We start from the raw sequence: 22,949 nt of genomic DNA, 5'->3' as shown, positions 1-22,949 counted from the left end.
ACAGGGAGACAGGACACACAGGGATAAATACACTGGGGAAAACAAGCGACACCTGGAGGGGGTGGAGACAATAACGAGGACAGGTGAAACTGATCAGGGTGTGACAATTCTTGTGGGCCGGCTAAGGAGTATTGGTGTCTCTGAGGGGTTTTTGGCCTAGTTTGCTAACTACCTCTCTCAAAGAGTGCAGTCAGAATATCTGCTGTCTTAGACACTGCCTGTCACCAAGGGAGTACCCCAAGGCTCGATCCTAGGCCCCACACTCTTCTCAATTTACATCAACAACATAGCTCTGGCAGTAGGAAGCTCCCTTCTCCATTTATATGCAGATGATACAGTCTTATACTCAACTGGACCCTCCCCGGATTTTGTGTTAAACGCTCTACAACAAAGCTGTCTTAATATCTAACAAGCTTTCTCTGCCTTTAACCTTGTTCTGAACACCTCCAAAACAAAGGTCATGTGGTTTGGTAAGAAGAATGCCCCTCTCCCCACCGGTGTGATTACTACCTCTGAGGGTTTAGAGCTTGAGGTGGTCACCTCATACAAGTACTTGGGAGTATGGCTAGACGGTACACTGTCCACTGTACACTGTGGTACACTGTCCTTGTCTCAGCACATATCAAAGTTGCAGGCTAAGGTTAAATCTAGACTTGGTTTCCTCTATCATAATCGCTCCTCTTTCACCCCAGGCAGTTAGAACCAAAAATCTCAAATTTAGATTCATCAGACCAAAGGACAGATTTCCACTGGTCTAATGTCCATTGCTTGTGATTCTTGGCCCAAGGAGGTCTCTAATTCTTATTGTGCATGTGACTGCTCAAACAGTCAGAAACAGACTCCATGAGGGTGGTATGAGGGCCCGACGTCCACAGGTGGGGGTTGTGCTTACAGCCCAACACCGTGCAGGACGTTTGGCATTTGCCAGAGAACACCAAGATTGGCAAATTCGCCACTGGCGCCCTGTGCTCTTCACAGATGAAAGCAGGTTCACACTGAGCACATGAGCACATGTGACAGACGTGACAGAGTCTGGAGACGCCGTGGAGAACGTTCTGCTGCCTGCAACATCCTCCAGCATGACCGGTTTGGCGGTGGGTCAGTCATGGTGTGGGGTGGCATTTCTTTGTGGGGCCGCACAGCCCTCCATGTGCTCGCCAGAGGTAGCCTGACTGCCATTAGGTACCGAGATGAGATCCTCAGACACCTTGTGAGACCATATGCTGACACATGCACATTTGTGGCCTGCTGGAGGTCATTTTGCAGGGCTCTGGCAGTGCTCCTCCTTGCACAAAGGCGGAGGTAGCGGTCCTGCTGCTGGGTTGTTGCCCTCCTACGGCCTCCTCCACGTCTCCTGATGTACTGGCCTGTCTCCTGGTAGCGCCTCCATGCTCTAGACACTACGCTGACAGACACAGCAAACCTTCTTGCCACAGCTCGCATTGATGTGCCATCCTGGATGAGCTGCACTACCTGAGCCACTTGTGTGGGTTGTAGACTCCGTCTCATGCTACCACTAGAGTGAAAGCACCGCCAGCTTTCAAAAGTGACCAAAACATCAGCCAGGAAGCATAGGAACTGAGAAGTGGTCTGTGGTCACCACCTGCAAAACCACTCCTTTATTGGGGGTGTCTTGCTAATTGCCTATAATTTCCACCTTTTGTCTATTCCATTTGCACAACAGCATGTGAAATTTATTGTCAATCAGTGTTGCTTCCTAAGTGGACAGTTTGATTTCACAGAAGTGTGATTGACTTGGAGTTACATTGTGTTGTTTAAGTGTTCCCTTTATTTTTTTGAGCAGTGTATAAAAAATCCTGCTTATCTTAATTTCCATAATTAACTAATTAAATTCGTAATACTGTAGGCAGAGGATTGTTAACTCTAACCAGGATTGCCGTTACAAAAATTACATTTTTGGCAAGCATTTATTATTTTAGCAAACAATCCTATATTGTCCCTAACATCTTTACTCCCTAGCAACAGTTGTGGGATACACACACACACACACACACACACACACACACACACACACACACACACACACACACACACACACACACACACACACACACACACACACACACACACACACACACACACACACACACACACTCAACACCTTTCCCCCACAAACAACCATACACTCAGATGCAAAACAGTTGTTCCATCCCAGAGCCCAACTGAAGAAAGGACTTGATTTACAAATGCATATACAGTTTCAGCTGTATGAGAAGGCATGCAAAACTCAGCAAAAACTGGCAAAAATTGGGAGATTTGATTAGCCAATGTCATGTCCTAGGTGATGGAGATCAGATACACCCCCTTCCCCTGAAGCACCCACCGCTGGTCCCCTGTTGTTGCATCTCAATGCAGTCAGACCTTTGATTATTTTGTGCTACTAGGGCCACAATAATTTGCAACCCTCTCTGAATGTCGGAGTGTGTAACGGGGTGAGTGACTGGTTGTCGGGAAGTCAGGCGCAGGAGAGCAGAGATGGGTGATAACAGGAGAACTTTAATATACACCCTGCGCCCAAAGGCACAGACGAGGCGGCACAAAGCACAACCACGGTAACATGAACCGGATTAAACAAAACAAACATAGCTCAAGCCAGCCTACATAACAGTCATACTAGTGTGCCTATCTTTAGTAGTGGTCGTAACTAATAGTCATAACTAATAACCTCCTACCTCACAACCAACACAGCTCAACTCATTCTAGAACTAATTGGTCGTAACTACCTCACAACCAGCACAGCTTAACTCATTCTAGAACTAATTGGTCGTAACTACCTCACAACCAGCACAGCTTAACTCATTCTAGAACTAATTGGTCGTAACTACCTCACAACCAACACAGCTTAACTCATTCTAGAACTAATTGGTCGTAACTACCTCACAACCAACACAGCTCAACTCATTCTAGAACTAATTGGTCGTAACTACCTCACAACCAACACAACTCAACTCATTCTAGAACTAATTGGTCGTAACTACCTCACAACCAACACAGCTCAACTCATTCTAGAACTAATTGGTCGTAACAACCTCACAACCAACACAGCTCAACTCATTCTAGAACTAATTGGTCGTAACTACCTCACAACCAGCACAGCTCAACTCATTCTAGAACTAATTGGTCGTAACTACCTCACAACTCAACTCATTCTAGAACTAATTGGTCGTAACTACCTCACAGCTCAACTCATTCTAGAACTAATTGGTCGTAACTACCTCACAACTCAACTCATTCTAGAACTAATTGGTTGTAACTACCTCACAACTCAACTCATTCTAGAACTAATTGGTCGTAACTACCTCACAACCAACACAACTCAACTCATTCTAGAACTAATTGGTCGTAACTACCTCACAACCAACACAACTCATTCTAGAACTAATTGGTCGTAACTACCTCACAACCAACACAACCCAACTCATTCTAGAACTAATTGGTTGTGACTACCTCACAACCAACACAACTCATTCTAGAACTAATTGGTTGTAACTACCTCACAACCAACACAACTCATTCTAGAACTAATTGGTCGTAACTACCTCACAGCTCAACTCATTCTAGAACTAATTGGTCGTAACTACCTCACAACCAACACAACTCAACTCATTCTAGAACTAATTGGTTGTAACTACCTCACAACCAACACAACTCATTCTAGAACTAATTGGTCGTAACTACCTCACAACTCAACTCATTCTAGAACTAATTGGTCGTAACTACCTCACAACCAACACAGCTCAACTCATTCTAGAACTAATTGGTCGTAACTACCTCACAACCAACACAGCTCAACTCATTCTAGAACTAATTGGTTGTAACTACCTCACAACTCAACTCATTCTAGAACTAATTGGTCGTAACTACCTCACAACTCAACTCATTCTAGAACTAATTGGTCGTAACTACCTCACAACCAGCACAGCTCAACTCATTCTAGAACTAATTGGTCGTAACTACCTCACAACCAACACAGCTCAACTCATTCTAGAACTAATGGACACCAACATGTTTTTTTTGTTGGTGTAATATGTTGTCTTTGTTGGTTTTCTGGGTAAATCTCATGCTGTATATCATGCGCGGTAAAGTGTAGAGGTTAGGGCTAATGTAGTGTTAGTACACATGACATTATTCAAAACCGCTCTGTACATTCTGAGTCTTGTTAGTGAACGCAACACGGTTGGATCTGTCCGTCAGGACATGCAGTCCAGCCCCTAGCTTCACCTTGGGATTCTAATGAGAACTGTGTGTACTCACCTATTTTGGCCCAAATATCACATGATCACAACATGCTGTTGATACACAGTGTTTTGGCCAGTATGATTGGACTCCTGTGTGGACATCTGTATTACATAAATGGCCCAATGCTCTACCAGGGGACAGGAGGGTTAGGGTTAGGGACAGGAGGGAATGGTATTTAAGGGTTAGAATGAGATTTAAGCAGGAGGCAAAGAGTTGCTGAAGGAATAATGAGGGAGAAATGTGTTTTCACATAAGATAAACTTGAACCTGTAATACTTCTCCTGTCTGGTATTCAGAGCCTCCTACCCCCTAACCCTGTCTGGTATTCAGAGCCTCCTACCCCCTAACCCTGTCTGGTATTCAGAGCCTCCTAGCCCTGTCTGGTATTCAGAGCCTCTCCAGTGTTCTACAGCATAGGTAGGTCTCCTTACCCTCACCCCCTACCTCTTCCCTTACCCTCACCCCTGCCCCTTACCCTCACCCCTACCCCTTACCCTAACCCCTACCCCTTCCCTTACCCTCACCCCTACCCCTTACCCTTACCCTAACCCCTACCCCTTCCCTTACCCTCACCCCTGCTCCTTACCCTCACCCCTACCCCTTACCCTAACCCCTACCCCTTCCCTTACCCTCACCCCTACCCCTTACCCTTACCCTAACCCCTACCCCTTCCCTTACCATCACCCCTGGTCATCTGATGGTGCTACTCTGCTTCATATGTTAACATGTATTTTACATGTATCTGTTCTTGTGGGTAAGTCTTTTACCTTGTACAATTAATTATGTTGTTGTGGATCTGCATTGCGTCACTATGTTGTTGTTTATTTATAAGAGTTGATGTAATGAAGGTAAAGTATACCTTCTTCTTGCAACAACTGTCATTCTAGTGAAAATGTTTTCTTACTGGTTCTATCCGTTGTAGTGCCTTGTGGTTCTGGGGTTAGCATGGAAAGCTCGTCAAGCAACGTCTCTCACCAAACCCTCTACCTGAATGGATTCGCCAGTCTTCTACAGTATCGTCCTCTTCTCTTCGCCCCTTTCTTTTTGGTTTTTGTTTACTCTCTAGTTGCTAACTCTGCTCTCATTCTCGTGATTACCAAACAACACACGTTACACGCTCCTATGTATGTCCTGATAGGAGCCATATCAGCTCTGGGTATTGCTGTGCCTGTGATGTTTGTACCTAGGATGCTGGTTAGTTTCCTATCTAACATTAACTTGATTTCCAGAGAGGAATGTCTCATTCAGATGTTTTGCATTCATTACTGTGCCTGTTTTCAATCCACTATCTTACTGGGGATGGCTATAGATCGCTACGTTGCTATCTGTCGTCCTCTGAGATACAACGACTATATCGACGTGACTCATTCTCTCATTTTCACCGCTGTGTTTGTGATTCGAAACACTGCCGTGATTATTGTGATGGTTGGTTTGATAAAACCGCTGACGTTTTGCAAGTCCAATACGATGTACCATTGCTTTTGTGAACACACGTCAGTGGTTAGTCTCGCTTGTGGTAACGTTTCCAGAAACTACATTGCGGGTATAGTGGCCTTTTGCATACCGACTACGGACTGTGTTTTCATAGTGTATTCCTACGTGGTCATTTTTATGGCTATAATGAAATCCCCATCAGGAAATTCGCGGCAGAAGGCCATTGATACCTGCAGTACTCATATCATGGTTATTTGTGTTGCTTATTTAAGTGCAATGACAGCGTTCATTGGTTACAGGGTGAGCGCTGTTCCTCCTGATTTCCGGGTGTTTATCAGTCTGATGTATCTTCTAGTTCCCGGCTGTTTTAATCCTGTCATATACGGTTATAGAACTAAAGAAATTAGAGTTCACTTACTGAAATATTTTACATGTAATAAAATAGACTTGTGATAATTGACGTGTGTTGTACTGAATACAATAAACCATGTTGTACTTGGAAATATGTATATATATATATTTTTTAATGTCTGTTTCAAGCCTTGTTTTGTCATGTTTATGTGGGATCAGTTGAGTCTGATGTTCAGAGTGATGCAAGTAGCCTTGCATGAGTCTTTTTTCGCTTGTGGCTCACAGGATCAGGAGCCTATTTCCTGTTTCTGTAGCGGGTGCCACTTGATGTTCAAGTGCACCACCTGGACAGGACGCTAGAGCCGCAGGGCCTTACCCACCAAAATCTATCTCCTTAATGCTAAGTGCCAAGCAGAATCAGATTGTACAATTCTTTACAGTCTTGGGTATGTCTCGGGCCCCAGGGATCAAACTCCCAACTTTTTAATATCAGAGAGGACACTCTGACTATAAGAACACTGAGTTGGTACTTAGAGTGATAGTTTGTTTTTTAATGTTTTGAGTTTAAACTGCAAAGGGAAGAGAAGACCACGCAGCTCCGTAGACTCTCGTGTTACCGCCTGTCCTTAAAAAAGCAGGTGAGCATTTGTCTCATCTTTGATATTTTCGTTAAAAGACTCAGGTTACAATTTTTTTTTTAATGAAATTAAACAATATAGCACATTACTTGTTATGAGTAATACATTTTTTTTTTAAACAAAGAAACATTACAAAGAATACTCATGTTTGGGGGCTTTGTTTGTGTAATTTTAGCGCCCCCAAAAATACTTGGACTCGTAAACAAATCTGAGTGACTGGTAGATTTTTAAATCTGCCTGCCACAGTGGCTGGTGGACCCAAAAAAGTTAATTTAAGGCCTAATCCTATGCCTATATATTTATTTTAAGACAAAGCAAAGAACTGATTGTCACCTCAAAACGACTTGCTTCGTAGTTGCAGGTGTTGCAGGGAAAAAAGGGTGTAGAGATTACAAGAGTGGGAAACAAGTGCAACAAAATGTACACTATGACCTCACAAAGATATACACAAAGATCGTGTACGCATCATTTAAACACCTAATTGCAACGTGAAACGGTTTCACATATACCTGAATAACATCTGACACCAAATACAACCGACAAAAAATCCGAGCACATTTTCCCATTCAGTCTGCTTTAAAAAAAATAAAAGATCCAGCTGCCGCCATCTAGACTAAAGTTCCTTTAGGAAAAATAAAGTTATTCTTAAACTACATCAGAATAATCTTCCTTCATATGTGCATATCTGTGGACAAAGACACAGGACAGGAAGGCTGTTGTTGAATATCAAACTCACAGAAAAGGACAGGACAGTAATAATTGTTGATAATTAATGGTCATAGTTAGAGAGTAATTCTTCACTGACTCCCAGTCGGCACATTTCATTGGCTAATTGGACTCCCAGTCACACTGTCTCATTGACTAATTGGCCCCTTGGTGATGTCACCATCCTCTGTGTCCAGTAGGACCAGCATGATGCCTCCTGGGTAATTTACTGTGTAAATAACAAGTGTTGACGCAGCAGTAGCACACCTATGATGTTCATTACAGCGCCAATTTAACATTGACAATGACCATGTCAACATCATGTTGGGTTAGGGATGGTCTCCCTACTCTCTCATCATGTTGGGTTAGGGATGGTCTCCCTACTCTCTCATCATGTTGGGTTAGGGATGGTCTCACTACTCTCTCATCATGTTGGGTTAGGGATGGTCTCCCTACTCTCTCATCATGTTGGGTTAGGGTTAGGGATGGTCTCCCTACTCTCTCATCATGTTGGGTTAGGGATGGTCTCCCTACTCTCTCATCATGTTGGGTTAGGGATGGTCTCCCTACTCTCTCATCATGTTGGGTTAGGGATGGTCTCCCTACTCTCTCATCATGTTGGGTTAGGGATGGTCTCCCTACTCTCTCATCATGTTGGGTTAGGGATGGTCTCCCTACTCTCTCATCATGCTGGGTTAGGGATGGTCTCCCTACTCTCTCATCATGTTGGGTTAGGGATGGTCTCCCTACTCTCTCATCATGTTGGGTTAGGAATGGTCTCCCTACTCTCTCATCATGTTGGGTTAGGGATGATCTCCCTACTCTCTCATCATGTTGGGTTAGGGATGGTCTCCCTACACTCTCATCATGTTGGGTTAGGGATGGTCTCCCTACTCTCTCATCATGTTGGGTTAGGGATGGTCTCTCTCTCATCATGTTGGGTTAGGGATGGTCTCCCTACTCTCTCATCATGTTGGGTTAGGGATGGTCTCCCTACTCATCATGTTGGGTTAGGGATGGTCTCCCTACTCTCTCATCATGTTGGGTTAGGGATGGTCTCCCTACTCTCTCATCATGTTGGGTTAGGGATGGTCTCCCTACTCTCTCATCATGTTGGGTTAGGGTTAGGGATGGTCTCCCTACTCTCTCATCATGTTGGGTTAGGGATGGTCTCCCTACTCTCTCATCATGTTGGGTTAGGGATGGTCTCCCTACTCTCTCATCATGTTGGGTTAGGGATGGTCTCCCTACTCTCTCATCATGTTGGGTTAGGGATGGTCTCCCTACTCTCTCATCATTTTGGGTTAGGGATGGTCTCCCTACTCTCTCATCATGTTGGGTTAGGGATGGTCTCCCTACTCTCTCATCATGTTGGGTTAGGGTTAGGGATGGTCTCCTTACTCTCTCATCATGTTGGGTTAGGGATGGTCTCCCTACTCTCTCATCATGTTGAGTTAGGGATGGTCTCCATACTCTCTCATCATGTTGGGTTAGGGATGGTCTCCCTACTCTCTCATCATGTTGGGTTAGGGATGGTCTCCCTACTCTCTCATCATGTTGGGTTAGGGATGGTCTCGCTACTCTCTCATCATGTTGGGTTAGGGATGGTCTCCCTAATCTCTCATCATGTTGGGTTAGGGATGATCTCCCTACTCTCTCATCATGTTGGGTTAGGGATGGTCTCCCTACTCTCTCATCATGTTGGGTTAGGGATGGTCTCCCTACTCTCTCATCATGTTGGGTTAGGGATGGTCTCCCTACTCTCTCATCATGTTGGGTTAGGGATGGTCTCCCTACTCTCTCATCATGTTGGGTTAGGGATGGTCTCCCTACTCTCTCATCATGTTGGGTTAGGGATGGTCTCCCTACTCTCTCATCATGTTGGGTTAGGGATGGTCTCCCTACTCTCTCATCATGTTGGGTTAGGGATGGTCTCCCTACTCTCTCATCATGTTGGGTTAGGGATGGTCTCCCTACTCTCTCATCATGTTGGGTTAGGGATGGTCTCCCTACTCTCTCATCATGTTGGGTTAGGGATGGTCTCCCTACTCTCTCATCATGTTGGGTTAGGGATGGTCTCCCTACTCTCTCATCATGTTGGGTTAGGGATGGTCTCCATACTCTCTCATCATGTTGGGTTAGGGATGGTCTCCCTACTCTCTCATCATGTTGGGTTAGGGATGGTCTCCCTACTCTCTCATCATGTTGGGTTAGGGATGGTCTCGCTACTCTCTCATCATGTTGGGTTAGGGATGGTCTCCCTACTCTCTCATCATGTTGGGTTAGGGATGATCTCCCTACTCTCTCATCATGTTGGGTTAGGGATGGTCTCCCTACTCTCTCATCATGTTGGGTTAGGGATGGTCTCCCTACTCTCTCATCATGTTGGGTTAGGGATGGTCTCCCTACTCTCTCATCATGTTGGGTTAGGGATGGTCTCCCTACTCTCTCATCATGTTGGGTTAGGGTTAGGGATGGTCTCCCTACTCTCTCATCATGTTGGGTTAGGGATGGTCTCGCTACTCTCTCATCATGTTGGGTTAGGGATGGTCTCCCTACTCTCTCATCATGTTGGGTTAGGGTTAGGGATGGTCTCCCTACTCTCTCATCATGTTGGGTTAGGGATGGTCTCCCTACTCTCTCATCATGTTGGGTTAGGGATGGTCTCCCTGCTCTCTCATCATGTTGGGTTAGGGATGGTCTCCCTACTCTCTCATCATGTTGGGTTAGGGATGGTCTCCCTACTCTCTCATCATGTTGGGTTAGGGATGGTCTCCCTACTCTCTCATCATGTTGGGTTAGGGATGGTCTCCCTACTCTCTCATCATGTTGGGTTAGGGATGGTCTCCCTACTCTCTCATCATGTTGGGTTAGGGATGGTCTCCCTACTCTCTCATCATGTTGGGTTAGGGATGGTCTCCCTACTCTCTCATCATGTTGGGTTAGGGTTAGGGATGGTCTCCCTACTCTCTCATCATGTTGGGTTAGGGATGGTCTCCCTACTCTCTCATCATGTTGGGTTAGGGTTAGGGATGGTCTCCCTACTCTCTCATCATGTTGGGTTAGGGATGGTCTCCATACTCTCTCATCATGTTGGGTTAGGGATGGTCTCCCTACTCTCTCATCATGTTGGGTTAGGGTTAGGGATGGTCTCCCTAGTCTCTCATCATGTTGGGTTAGGGATGGTCTCCCTACTCTCTCATCATGTTGGGTTAGGGATGGTCTCCCTACTCTCTCATCATGTTGGGTTAGGGATGGTCTCCCTACTCTCTCATCATGTTGGGTTATGGTTAGGGATGGTCTCCCTACTCTCTCATCATGTTGGGTTAGGGATGGTTCCCTACTCTCTCATCATGTTGGGTTAGGGATGGTCTCCCTACTCTCTCATCATGTTGGGTTAGGGATGATCTCCCTACTCTCTCATCATGTTGGGTTAGGGATGGTCTCCCTACTCTCTCATCATGTTGGGTTAGGGATGGTCTCCCTACTCTCTCATCATGTTGGGTTAGGGATGGTCTCCCTACTCTCTCATCATGTTGGGTTAGGGTGGTCTCCTTACTCTCTCATCATGTTGGGTTAGGGATGGTCTCCCTACTCTCTCATCATGTTGGGTTAGGGTTAGGGATGGTCTCCCTACTCTCTCATCATGTTGGGTTAGGGATGGTCTCCCTGCTCTCTCATCATGTTGGGTTAGGGATGGTCTCCCTACTCTCTCATCATGTTGGGTTAGGGATGGTCTCCCTACTCATCATGTTGGGTTAGGGATGGTCTCCCTACTCTCTCATCATGTTGGGTTAGGGATGGTCTCCCTGCTCTCTCATCATGTTGGGTTAGGGATGATCTCCCTACTCTCTCATCATGTTGGGTTAGGGATGGTCTCCCTACTCTCTCATCATGTTGGGTTAGGGATGGTCTCCCTGCTCTCTCATCATGTTGGGTTAGGAATGGTCTCCCTACTCTCTCATCATGTTGGGTTAGGGATGGTCTCCCTGCTCTCTCATCATGTTGGGTTAGGGATTATCTCCCTACTCTCTCATCATGTTGGGTTAGGGATGGTCTCCCTACTCTCTCATCATGTTGGGTTAGGGATGGTCTCCCTACTCTCTCATCATGTTGGGTTAGGGATGGTCTCCCTACTCTCTCATCATGTTGGGTTAGGGATGGTCTCCCTACTCTCTCATCATGTTGGGTTAGGGATGGTCTCCCTACTCTCTCATCATGTTGGGTTAGGGATGGTCTCCCTACTCTCTCATCATGTTGGGTTAGGGATGGTCTCCCTGCTCTCTCATCATGTTGGGTTAGGGATGGTCTCCCTACGCTCTCATCATGTTGGGTTAGGGATGATCTCCCTACTCTCTCATGTTGGGTTAGGGATGGTCTCCCTGCTCTCTCATCATGTTGGGTTAGGGATGGTCTCCCTACTCTCTCATCATGTTGAGTTAGGGATGGTCTCCCTACTCTCTCATCATGTTGGGTTAGGGATGGTCTCCCTACTCTCTCATCATGTTGGGTTATGGATGGTCTCCCTACTCTCTCATCATGTTGGGTTAGGGATGGTCTCCCTACTCTCTCATCATGTTGAGTTAGGGATGGTCTCCCTACTCTCTCATCATGTTGGGTTAGGGATGGTCTCCCTGCTCATCATGTTGGGTTAGGGATGGTCTCCCTACTCTCTCATCATGTTGGGTTAGGGATGGTCTCCCTACTCTCTCATCATGTTGGGTTAGGGATGGTCTCCCTGCTCATCATGTTGGGTTAGGGATGGTCTCCCTACTCTCTCATCATGTTGGGTTAGGGATGGTCTCCCTACTCTCTCATCATGTTGGGTTAGGGATGGTCTCCCTACTCTCTCATTATGTCGGGACGGTTGCCCTGCTCTCTTTGCTGTCTCCTAAGCCAAACTGGTCAGTCAGGTTTAGGGTTGCAAAGATACCAGTAATTTACCAAAGTTACCTGAATCTTCAGTGATAACAGAAATGATATTGCAATCTATGGTAACTTTTTTTTAAAGAATTAATTCATAGTATTCGTTTTTCATAGCTGTGTCCATATTGCCCATTAGTTGATAGATCATGTTGTTCAAGAGAAAACAGTCTAATTAATAACTTTTAAAAAGCATCTCATCAACAATGGCATTATCATGTTCATTTGACCATTCGCAAAGCCCCACCCCAGAATTTTAGGCAACCAATCGCAGCGCTCCAATGGATAGCAACTGAGTCCAACATCTCAGACAAGCTCACCTTTAAATCGCATGAAAGCCAGTCAGGGCTATGACAAGAACTGAGAGTTTTCTTTTTTAAAAAGTGATGTTTACGTACTGACTTTATTGTCCCCATGGGGACATGTTGTTGCAGTGTCGTGTACACGTTTAAAGTGGCGTTTAAATACAAAACAAAATGACAATACAACTTTTATAACAGTTACATACCAATTAAACATTTATTTTTTTAGAAGACTAGCCTGCTGGCCTTACTGAGTCTATAGGAACATTAGCCTGTTGGCCTTACTGAGTCTATAGGAACATTAGCCTGTTGGCCTTACTGAGTCTATAGGAACATTAGCCTGCTGGTCTTACTGAGTCTATAGGAACATTAGCCTGCTGGTCTTACTGAGTCTACAGGAACATTAGCCTGCTGGTCTTACTGGGTCTATAGGAACATTAGCCTGCTGGTCTTACTGAGTCTATAGGAACATTAGCCTGCTGGACTTACTGAGTCTATAGGAACATTAGCCTGCTGGTCTTACTGAGTCTATAGGGACATTAGCCTGCTGGTCTTACTGAGTCTATAGGAACATTAGCCTGCTGGCCTTACTGAGTCTATAGGACCATTAGCCTGCTGGTCTTACTGAGTCTATAGGAACATTAGCCTGCTGGTCTTACTGAGTCTATAGGAACATTAGCCTGCTGGTCTTACTGAGTCTATAGGAACATTAGCCTGCTGGTCTTACTGAGTCTATAGGAACATTAGCCTGCTGGTCTTACTGAGTCTACAGGAACATTAGCCTGCTGGTCTTACTGGGTCTATAGGAACATTAGCCTGGTGGCCTTACTGGGTGGATAGGAACATTAGCCTGCTGGTCTTACTGAGTCTATAGGAACATTAGCCTGCTGGCCTTACTGAGTCTATAGGAACATTAGCCTGCTGGCCTTACTGAGTCTATAGGAACATTAGCCTGCTGGTCTTACTGGGTGGATAGGAACATTAGCCTGCTGGTCTTACTGAGTCTATAGGAACATTAGCCTGCTGGTCTTACTGAGTCTATAGGAACATTAGCCTGCTGGTCTTACTGAGTCTATAGGAACATTAGCCTGCTGGTCTTACTGAGTGGATAGGAACATTAGCCTGCTGGTCTTACTGAGTCTATAGGAACATTAGCCTGCTGGTCTTACTGAGTCTATAGGAACATTAGCCTGCTGGACTTACTGGGTGGATAGGAACATTAGCCTGCTGGTCTTACTGAGTCTATAGGAACATTAGCCTGCTGGACTTACTGGGTGGATAGGAACATTAGCCTGCTGGTCTTACTGAGTCTATAGGAACATTAGCCTGCTGGTCTTACTGGGTGGATAGGAACATTAGCCTGCTGGCCTTACTGAGTCTATAGGAACATTAGCCTGCTGGCCTTACTGAGTCTATAGGAACATTAGCCTGGTGGCCTTACTGGGTGGATAGGAACATTAGCCTGCTGGCCTTACTGACTGGATAGGAACATTAGCCTGCTGGCCTTACTGAGTCTATAGGAACATTAGCCTGCTGGTCTTACTGAGTCTATAGGAACATTAGCCTGCTGGCCTTACTGAGTCTATAGGAACATTAGCCTGCTGGTCTTACTGAGTCTATAGGAACATTAACCTGCTGGTCTTACTGAGTCTACAGGAATATTAGTCTGCTGGCCTTACTGAGTCTATAGGGACATTAGCCTGCTGGTCTTACTGAGTCTATAGGAACATTAGCCTGCTGGCCTTACTGACTGGATAGGAACATTAGCCTGCTGGCCTTACTGAGTCTATAGGAACATTAGCCTGCTGGTCTTACTGAGTCTATAGGAACATTAGCCTGCTGGTCTTACTGAGTCTATAGGAACATTAGCCTGCTGGTCTTACTGAGTCTATAGGAACATTAGCCTGCTGGTCTTACTGAGTCTATAGGAACATTAGCCTGCTGGTCTTACTGAGTGGATAGGAACATTAGCCCGCTGGTCTTACTGAGTCTATAGGAACATTAGCCTGCTGGCCTTACTGACTGGATAGGAACATGAGGCCGAGCTGTTTAGGAGGGATATCACACCTGGCACCAATGATTGTCTAGTTGTGTTTTCCTGCTGAGGGGTGTCCTGTACATGCGCCCAGAGGGGAGTAGTTCAGAGTCCGGGTACAGGGGGTGGCTTGGGTCTAAAATGATTCTGTGAGCCTTACGGAAGGCCTTGACCTTAAAGATCTCATCCAGGTCTGTCTGGTTGACTCCAAGTACCCTGCTGAAGGCCTTGACCTTAAAGATCTCCTCCAGGCCTGGCTGGTTGACTCCAAGTACCTTGCTTGCTGTGGTGATAATCCTTCTCAGCATATTTATCTGGCTGACAGTGGCATTGCCAAACCAACAAACAATACAAAAAGTTAAAATACTCTCAATGAAAGATTTGTAAAACAGAGTCAGTGTAGTACAGTCTACATTAAAAGATCCCAGCTTTTTGAGAAAGTACAGTCTCTGTTGGCTCTTTTTGTAGATCAGGTCTCTACATTTACTCCACTGAAGCTTATTGTCCAAGAGGACACCCAGGTATGTTTAAATGGCTAAATAATTTATCCGTGCAACAGGAGTAATTGCAACAGTGATTCCTGAAATGCAGAGCCTTTAGATGGATGTTTTGTTTAACCTGAAAGTATAGCTACTTTTGTTACGTTGTTTGCTAGTTCAGCTGGTTAGCTAACTCTGTCTCATTGACCACCAAACGTTGCTAACGCTAGCTAGCTAGCTAGCCAGCCACTTAATATACTGTAACTTGTTTTAGCTAGCTAAGTTAGCAATGTTATGAATACAACTCCCATCTGCTGTCGACATCAGAATACAATTTGAGAGCATTGGTTAGCCCCAAAAGTGGTTATAGCTTTCTTTGACTGCATGCTGACAGTGGATTCAGAGCCATTCAGTGGTTAGCTACACTACACAACGCATCATTTTGCCAACTTCCCGTGAAGCAATTGACAGTCTACCACAACATACCACAACATAAGAGTTTCCTGATTAGAGGAGGGGTCGTCTTTGTTTTATTTAATTGTGTATTAGAAACACAGTTTGAGATCACTGTGATGGGATTTCGCCAATGGTTAAATGGGGCTTTTGGGATATCTGGGAAAATATTGTCTTAGGTTACAATAGTAACCAAGGGGTTATGGGGCTTAGTGAAGGGTCAACACTGCATCTCTTCACGTTTTTTTAATAACTGCCACCAGTTTGACAACAAAACATTGATAACAAATACATACAGTATTGACATAGTAATAAAGTGTATAAAAATATATAAAGGATATTTCATGCTGAAACCCTCATATTAAACACCACTGGTATTCACTAAGTAGATGGTTTATATTTAGGATCATGCTTTACACAGCTTTGTCATTCTATTTTTAAATCATCTTATTACATTTTCCCCCCCATATATTTTCCATGTGATAAGGCCACGCAGAGGACACCAGAGATCATTAGACACCTGTGGTAATCTGACGTACCCAAAAAGATCACTACATGTCATTTTATAAACTTTTTAAAATGAACCTTGAAAGTTACCTAAATTCTGGTAGTTTACTGGTAAACTTAGAACGTTTCTAGTAATCCCTTTTGTAACCCAGGTTACGTCATCCGGCTCAAAGAACCAAGATAAAGAGCACTACTTAGTGGTGTTGTGGAGTCAGAGAAAGGAGGCGGTTATAAGGGACAATAATAACATTAATAATCAAAAACAGTACAGTACATAAGCTCCATATAAGAAGGGGAGGTTGAGTATCTTGTCTCTCAAGGGATCTCTGGTTTGGGGTATAAAGTCTCATGTGGGTAGAAATGTCCATTTATTGGACCACATACAGTTCCACTCTACAGACCAACGACCAATTACACGCCGCGAACCAACGACCAGTTCCACTCTACAGACCAATGACCAAACAGCGGAAGAACACGGAACAACAGCAAGGGGGTTTATTATGGCATTTGTGTACCATTCATACATATCAGAGTATTGAAAATATTGTGTCGATGAAAACATTTAAATTTTACGTTTTGTTTTTCTTTTCATCTCAATTCATTGGCGATACTCAGTGTGTAACGATCGAAGAATCCCAGCCAATCAATTTTTCACACAACGAGTTCACCTTTGTGGGATTCCCAGAGATCTATGAGTACAGACGAGTACTTTTCTTACCGTTTTTCATGACTTACATTTTAGTCTTGGCGGGAAATTCTTTGTTGATCTACGTGATTACAATTATGGAGAGTCTCCACAGCCCCATGTATATATTAATATGTGGCTTGGCGGCGGTGGACATAATGGTGGCTACAGTCATTATTCCTAACATGCTGCTCAGCTTTCTGTTTGACTGGAACGACATCTCATTGGCCGGTTGTTTGACTCAGATGTTTTTCACTCACTTCCTCTCGTCAGTAGAGTCGACTATTCTCCTGGCCATGGCTCTGGATCGTTACGTGGCTATCTGCTTCCCTCTACACTACACTCTCATTCTCAACTCGGCCATGTTTGTCAGACTGTCGCTGTTCACTGTTATAAGGAGTGGTTCCGTCATGTTTGTACTAGTTGCACTCGCCGGTTCTCTGTCTTTCTGTGGCTCCAATGTCATCAACCACTGCTACTGTGACCACATGGCCCTGGTTAGCCTAGCATGTGGTAACACGGACAAGAATACTGCTATGGGATTGGCTGTGATTGTCTGTTTTGTGGGAATTGATATTTGCGTCATTATTTTCTCCTACATGAAGATTCTGAATGTGGTGTTACGTGCAGCAGCGGGGGAGGATAGATGGAAAGCGTTCCACACTTGTGGCACCCACCTTATTGTAATAATGTGTTTCTATCTGATTGGCACCGTTACTTTTCTGTCACGCAATCTGAATATTCAAATTCCAACTGACATCAATACTTTTCTAGGGGTGATGTATATTGTTTTACCAGCAAGTGTCAATCCAATCATCTATGGAGTGCGGACAAAGGAAATACGAAACCGTATTTTGCAAATGTTCAACACAAGACTAAACAAAGTATTGACTGTTCAGGTTGCTACTGTAGAAATGTGATTAGTTTCAAAGCTCTACTTTAGTCAAGGTTAGATATTTACTTCAGAAATTATTCACACTCCTTGACTTTTTCCACACTTTGTTGTGTTACAGCCTGAATTAAAACATTTATTCAACTGAGTTATTGTGTCACTGATCTACACACGATACACCAATAATGTAAAAGTGGATTTATGTTCTTAGACATTTGTACAAATGAATAAAATAAAAAAAATGAAAAGCTAAAATATCTTGAGTCAATAGGTCAAAATGCTATATCCACCAATTTTTCACATTTGTGTTTTTTTCATCAGAAATAATTGCTTATGGATACCTTCATGTGTGTGTAAAATATTACTGTTCTCAGATTTTTAATTCAGAGTTTGTTTGATGTGTATGAAAGTGCTTTTTTAAATGCTAAAACACTAGACACAGAGTGTACAAAACATTAAGAACACCTTCCTAATATTGAACTGCTCTCAGAACAGCCTCGATTCGTCGGGGTACGGACTCCACAAGGTGTCGAAAGCGTTCCACAGGGATGCTGGTCCATGTTGACTCCAATGCTCCTCACAGTCGTGTCAAGTTGTCTGGATGTCCTTTGGGTGGTGGACCGTTCTTGATACACACGGGAAACTGTTGAGTGTGGAAAAACCCAGCAGCGTTGTAGTTCTTGACACAATCCGGTGCGCGTCAATAAGGGACCGTAGCTTTCACCTGATCAATCTATGTCAAGGAAAGAGCAGGTGTTTTTAATGTTTTGTGAACACAGTGTTTTGAATGTTTAGCTGGAATGGTATCCTGTATATATTTGACTGTGATATGTGGTTGTCCCACCTAGCTATCTTAAGATGAATTCACGAACTGTAAGTCGCTCTGGATAAGAGTGTCTACTAAATTACTAAAATGTCAAATGGAAATGTTTTACTGTTCGATTTCATCGTTCTTTTTTAACATTTCAATATTGATGTCACAAATGTATCATTTGTACGTTAACTTATTAAAAATGTACTTATTTGTTACATGTCCCTGTGTAAAACCTAGCAGTACTACTTGTTTCTCTGAGAGTGAGGCGGATATGTAGCATTTAGCAACAAAAAAAAAACATGATTATTTGTCTCTCTGAAATGAAACCATTAAGTGATATGATTTTGTTTAAAATCTGTCTGTTATTGAATAACATTATCTTGTGTAAAATGTCTTTAAACAATAAAAGCAAATTTACCAACATTTCTGAAAATTGATATATGGTCGTTTTGGAATGAAACTCTTTGCAGAATTCAACCTCTTTGTTATGGCAAGCCTAAACACGTTCAGGGGTAAACATTTGCTTAACAAGTCACATAAATTTCACGGACTCACTCTGACTGCAATAATAGTGTTTAACATGATTTTTTTTATTGACTACCTCGTCTCTGTACCGCACACATCCAATTCTCTGTAAGGTCCCTCAGTCGAGCAGTGAATTTCAAACACAGATTCAACCACAAATACTTCCAATGCCTCTCAAAGAACCTATTGAGATAAAAAAAAAAATGTAACAATGTTTATTTTTTTATATATTTTTTACAGACATTGGATATCCCTTTGAAGTTATTAATTACACTTTGGATGGTGTCTGAATTCACCCATTCACTACAAAGATACAGACGTCCTTCCTAACTCAGTTGCTGGAGAGGATAATGGGCAAATACTGTACAATCCAGGTGTGGAAAGCTCTTAGAGACTTACCCAGAATCACAGCTGTAATCGCTGCATAAAGGTGACTCTAACGTGTATTGACTCCGGTGGTTGAATATTTATCTAATCAAGAGATATTAGTGTTTGTTTTCCATACATTTTTTTTATTACATTTTATTCCACTTTGACATTACAGAGTAAATAGTTGACAAAAAAATTACAATAAAATTAATTTCAAGCACACTTTTGTAACACCCCCCCCCCCCCAAAAAAAAGTGGGAAAAAATCAAGGAGTGTGAATACATTCCCAAGGTACTGTAAGTACCTTGACATGATACTACTGTATGAAAATGACACAATTATACCTAATATGACAAAAAATCAACTAATCATCTCCTTTGCATTTGGCTTGTGTCTTGTCAGTTATTCCATGGTCACCTCCCCATACTACTGAATGTGTTCCTAATTAAACAGTCCCACCGAGAGATAAGACAACAACAAGATATAATACAACATGTGTTTACCGCATTACACTATATGTACACTTAGAATAACAAGCCAAGTACCTGTTTGTCACTTGTAAACAACTAAAAACCCAGGAGTGAACAGAACGAATGAGCAGACAGTGTTTTTAAAGTCCCTCAGTTACCAGGATCTCCTAAGGCCGAAGCTAATTACAACAGACTGAAGCTGGCCATAACTGGCCACCAATGGGTTGGTTGTTAGCATTGTGGGGATTACTGGTTACAGAGGGGATGGAACCTATTTTACAGACTGAGCAAGCTAATCATACTACAGACAGTAATTAGCGCCAGGAGAATTTTCTGGACCTCATGACCTGATCAGGAAAAACTCTGAACCCTCGTTATAGCCTGTTAATTAGGACCCCAGAGTTTTCCCTGGTCAGGTTACATGGTCAGGAAAAAAACGTAATGTCTAGAAATGTTTTCAATGTCTGGAAATCGTAGATCGTTGAAGCGTAGACCCCCGCCCCTCCCCCAAAATAAAAGTGACTTATAAAAACAAAAAACAGAGCTATGAGGTATATCAGGTAGCGACAAATATGAATTTATTAAAGATACAGTTGAACATACAGGTTTCTTCCTTCCCAACCTCCTCACAGCAATGTAGTACGTCAATTTATGATAACATACTATAATAATACATATTTCAAGGTGTTTTTGATACCTAACCCCTAGACCCTAGCCCCTAACCCCTAGCCCCTAACCACTAACCCCTAGCCACTAACCCCTAGCCCCTAACCCCTAGCCCCTAACCCCTAGCCACTAACCCCTAGCCCCTAACCCCTAGCCCCTAACTCCTAGCCCCTAACCCCTAGCCCCTAACCCCTAACCCCTAGACCCTAGCCCCTAACCCCTAGACCCTAGCCCCTAACCCCTAACCCCTAGCCCCTAACCCCTAACCCCTAGACCCTAGCCCCTAACCCCTAGCCCCTAACCCCTAGCCCCTAGCCCCTAACCACTAACCCCTAGCCCCTAGCCCCTAACCACTAACCCCTAGCCCCTAGCCACTAACCCCTAGCCACTAACCCCTAGCCCCTAACCCCTAGCCCCTAACCCCTAGCCCCTAACCCCTAGCCCCTAACCCCTAGCCCCTAGACCCTAACCCCAAACCCCTAGCCCCTAGAGCCTAACCCCTAGCCCCTAGAGCCTAACCCCTAACCCCTAGCCCATAGAGCCTAACCCCTAGACCCTAACCCCTAACCCCTAGCCCCTAGAGCCTAACCCCTAACCCCTAGACCCTAAACCCTAACCCCTAGCCCCTAGACCCTAACCCCTAGCCCCTAGCCCCTAACCCCTAGCCCCTAGCCACTAACCCCTAGCCCCTAGACCCTAACCCCAAACCCGTAGCCCCTAGCCCCTAGCCCCTAACCCCTAACCCCTAGCCCCTAACCCCTAACCCCTAGACCCTAATCCCTAGCCCCTAGCCCCTAACCCCTAGCCCCTAGCCCCTAACCCCTAGCCACTAACCCCTAGCCCCTAGCCCCTAGCCCCTAACCCCTAGCCCCTAACCCCTAGCCACTAGCCCCTAGCCCCTAACCTCTAGCCCCTAACCCCTAGCCCCTAACCACTAGCCCCTACCCCCTAACCCCTAACCCCTAGCCCCTAAAACCTAGCCCCTAACCCCTAGCCCCTAACCCCTGAACCCTAGACCCTAACCCCAACCCCTAACCCCTAGCCCCTAACCCCTAGCCCCTAAACCCTAGAGCCTAACCCCTAGCCCCTACCCCCTAGCCCCTAGACCCTAACCCCTAGACCCTAACCCTTAACCCCTAGACTCTAGCCCCTAACCCCTAGCCCCTAGCCCCTAACCCCTACAGTATTATAATACATTAACCACTAACCTCTAACCCCTACAGTATTATATTACATTAACCCCTAACCCCTACAGTATTATATTACATTAACACCTAACCCCTAACCCCTACAGTATTATATTACATTAACCCCTAAGCCCTAACCCCTACAGTATTATATTACATTAACCCCTAACCCCTAACCCCTACAGTAATATATTACATTAACCCCTAACCCCTACAGTATTATATTACATTAACCCCTAACCACTACAGTATTATATTACATTAACCCCTAACCCCTACAGTATTATATTACATTAACCCCTAACCCCTACAGTATTATATTACATTAGACTCTAACCCCTAACCCCTACAGTATTATATTACATTAACCCCTAACCCCTAAAGTATTATATTACATTAACCCCTAACCCCTAACCCCTACAGTATTATATTACATTAACCTCTAACCCCTACAGTATTATATTACATTAACCCCTACAGTATTATATTACATTAACCCCTAACCCCTACAGTATTATATTACATTAACCCCTAACCCCTACAGTATTATATTACATTAACCCCTAACCCCTACAGTATTATATTACATTAACCCCTAACCCCTAACCCCTACAGTATTATATTACATTAACCCCTAACCCCTAACCCCTAACCCCTACAGTATTATATTACATTAACCCCTAACCCCTACAGTATTATATTACATTAACCCCTAACCCCTACAGTATTATATTACATTAACCCCTAACCCCTAACCCCTAATCCCTACAGTATTATATTACATTAACCCCTAACCCCTACAGTATTATATTACATTAACCCCTAACCCCCAACCCCTACAGTATTATATTACATTAACCTCTAACCCCTACAGTATTATATTACATTAACCCCTAACCCCTACAGTATTATATTACATTAACCCCTAACCCCTAACCCCTACAGTATTATATTACATTAACCCCTAACCCCTACAGTATTATATTACATTAACCCCTAACCCCTACAGTATTATATTACATTAACCCCTAACCCCTACAGTATTATATTACATTAACCCCAATCCCCTACAGTATTATATTACATTAACCCCTGACCCCTACAGTATTATATTACATTAACCCTTAACCCCTACAGTATTATATTATATTAACCCCTAACCCCTCACCCCTACAGTATTATATTACATTAACCCCTAACCCCTAACCCCTACAGTATTATATTACATTAACCCCTAACCCCTAACCCCTAACC

The 22,949-nt window shown here is 44.0% G+C and overlaps 2 protein-coding genes across 2 annotated transcripts; both read left to right on the top strand.

Moving 5' to 3' along the window:
* The first annotated feature begins 5,205 nt into the window (after positions 1-5,205).
* Positions 5,206-6,147, top strand: LOC129832527 (olfactory receptor 52D1-like). The gene has a single exon (XM_055896647.1). The coding sequence runs from the start codon at positions 5,206-5,208 to the stop codon at positions 6,145-6,147; it is 942 nt and encodes a 313-aa protein (XP_055752622.1).
* A 10,265-nt stretch (positions 6,148-16,412) lies between these two features.
* Positions 16,413-18,799, top strand: or55e1 (odorant receptor, family 55, subfamily E, member 1). The gene has a single exon (XM_055895199.1). It carries the CDS (start codon positions 16,436-16,438, stop codon positions 17,690-17,692), a length of 1,257 nt encoding a protein of 418 aa, XP_055751174.1. The 5' UTR covers positions 16,413-16,435; the 3' UTR covers positions 17,693-18,799.
* Positions 18,800-22,949: the final 4,150 nt, after the last annotated feature.

This window comes from Salvelinus fontinalis, chromosome 33 (assembly GCF_029448725.1).
Source record: "Salvelinus fontinalis isolate EN_2023a chromosome 33, ASM2944872v1, whole genome shotgun sequence".
NCBI classification, from domain to species: Eukaryota; Metazoa; Chordata; class Actinopteri; order Salmoniformes; family Salmonidae; genus Salvelinus; species Salvelinus fontinalis.
Note: the sequence above shows the minus strand (reverse complement) of the source record. Positions and strands in the feature narration are given on the sequence as shown.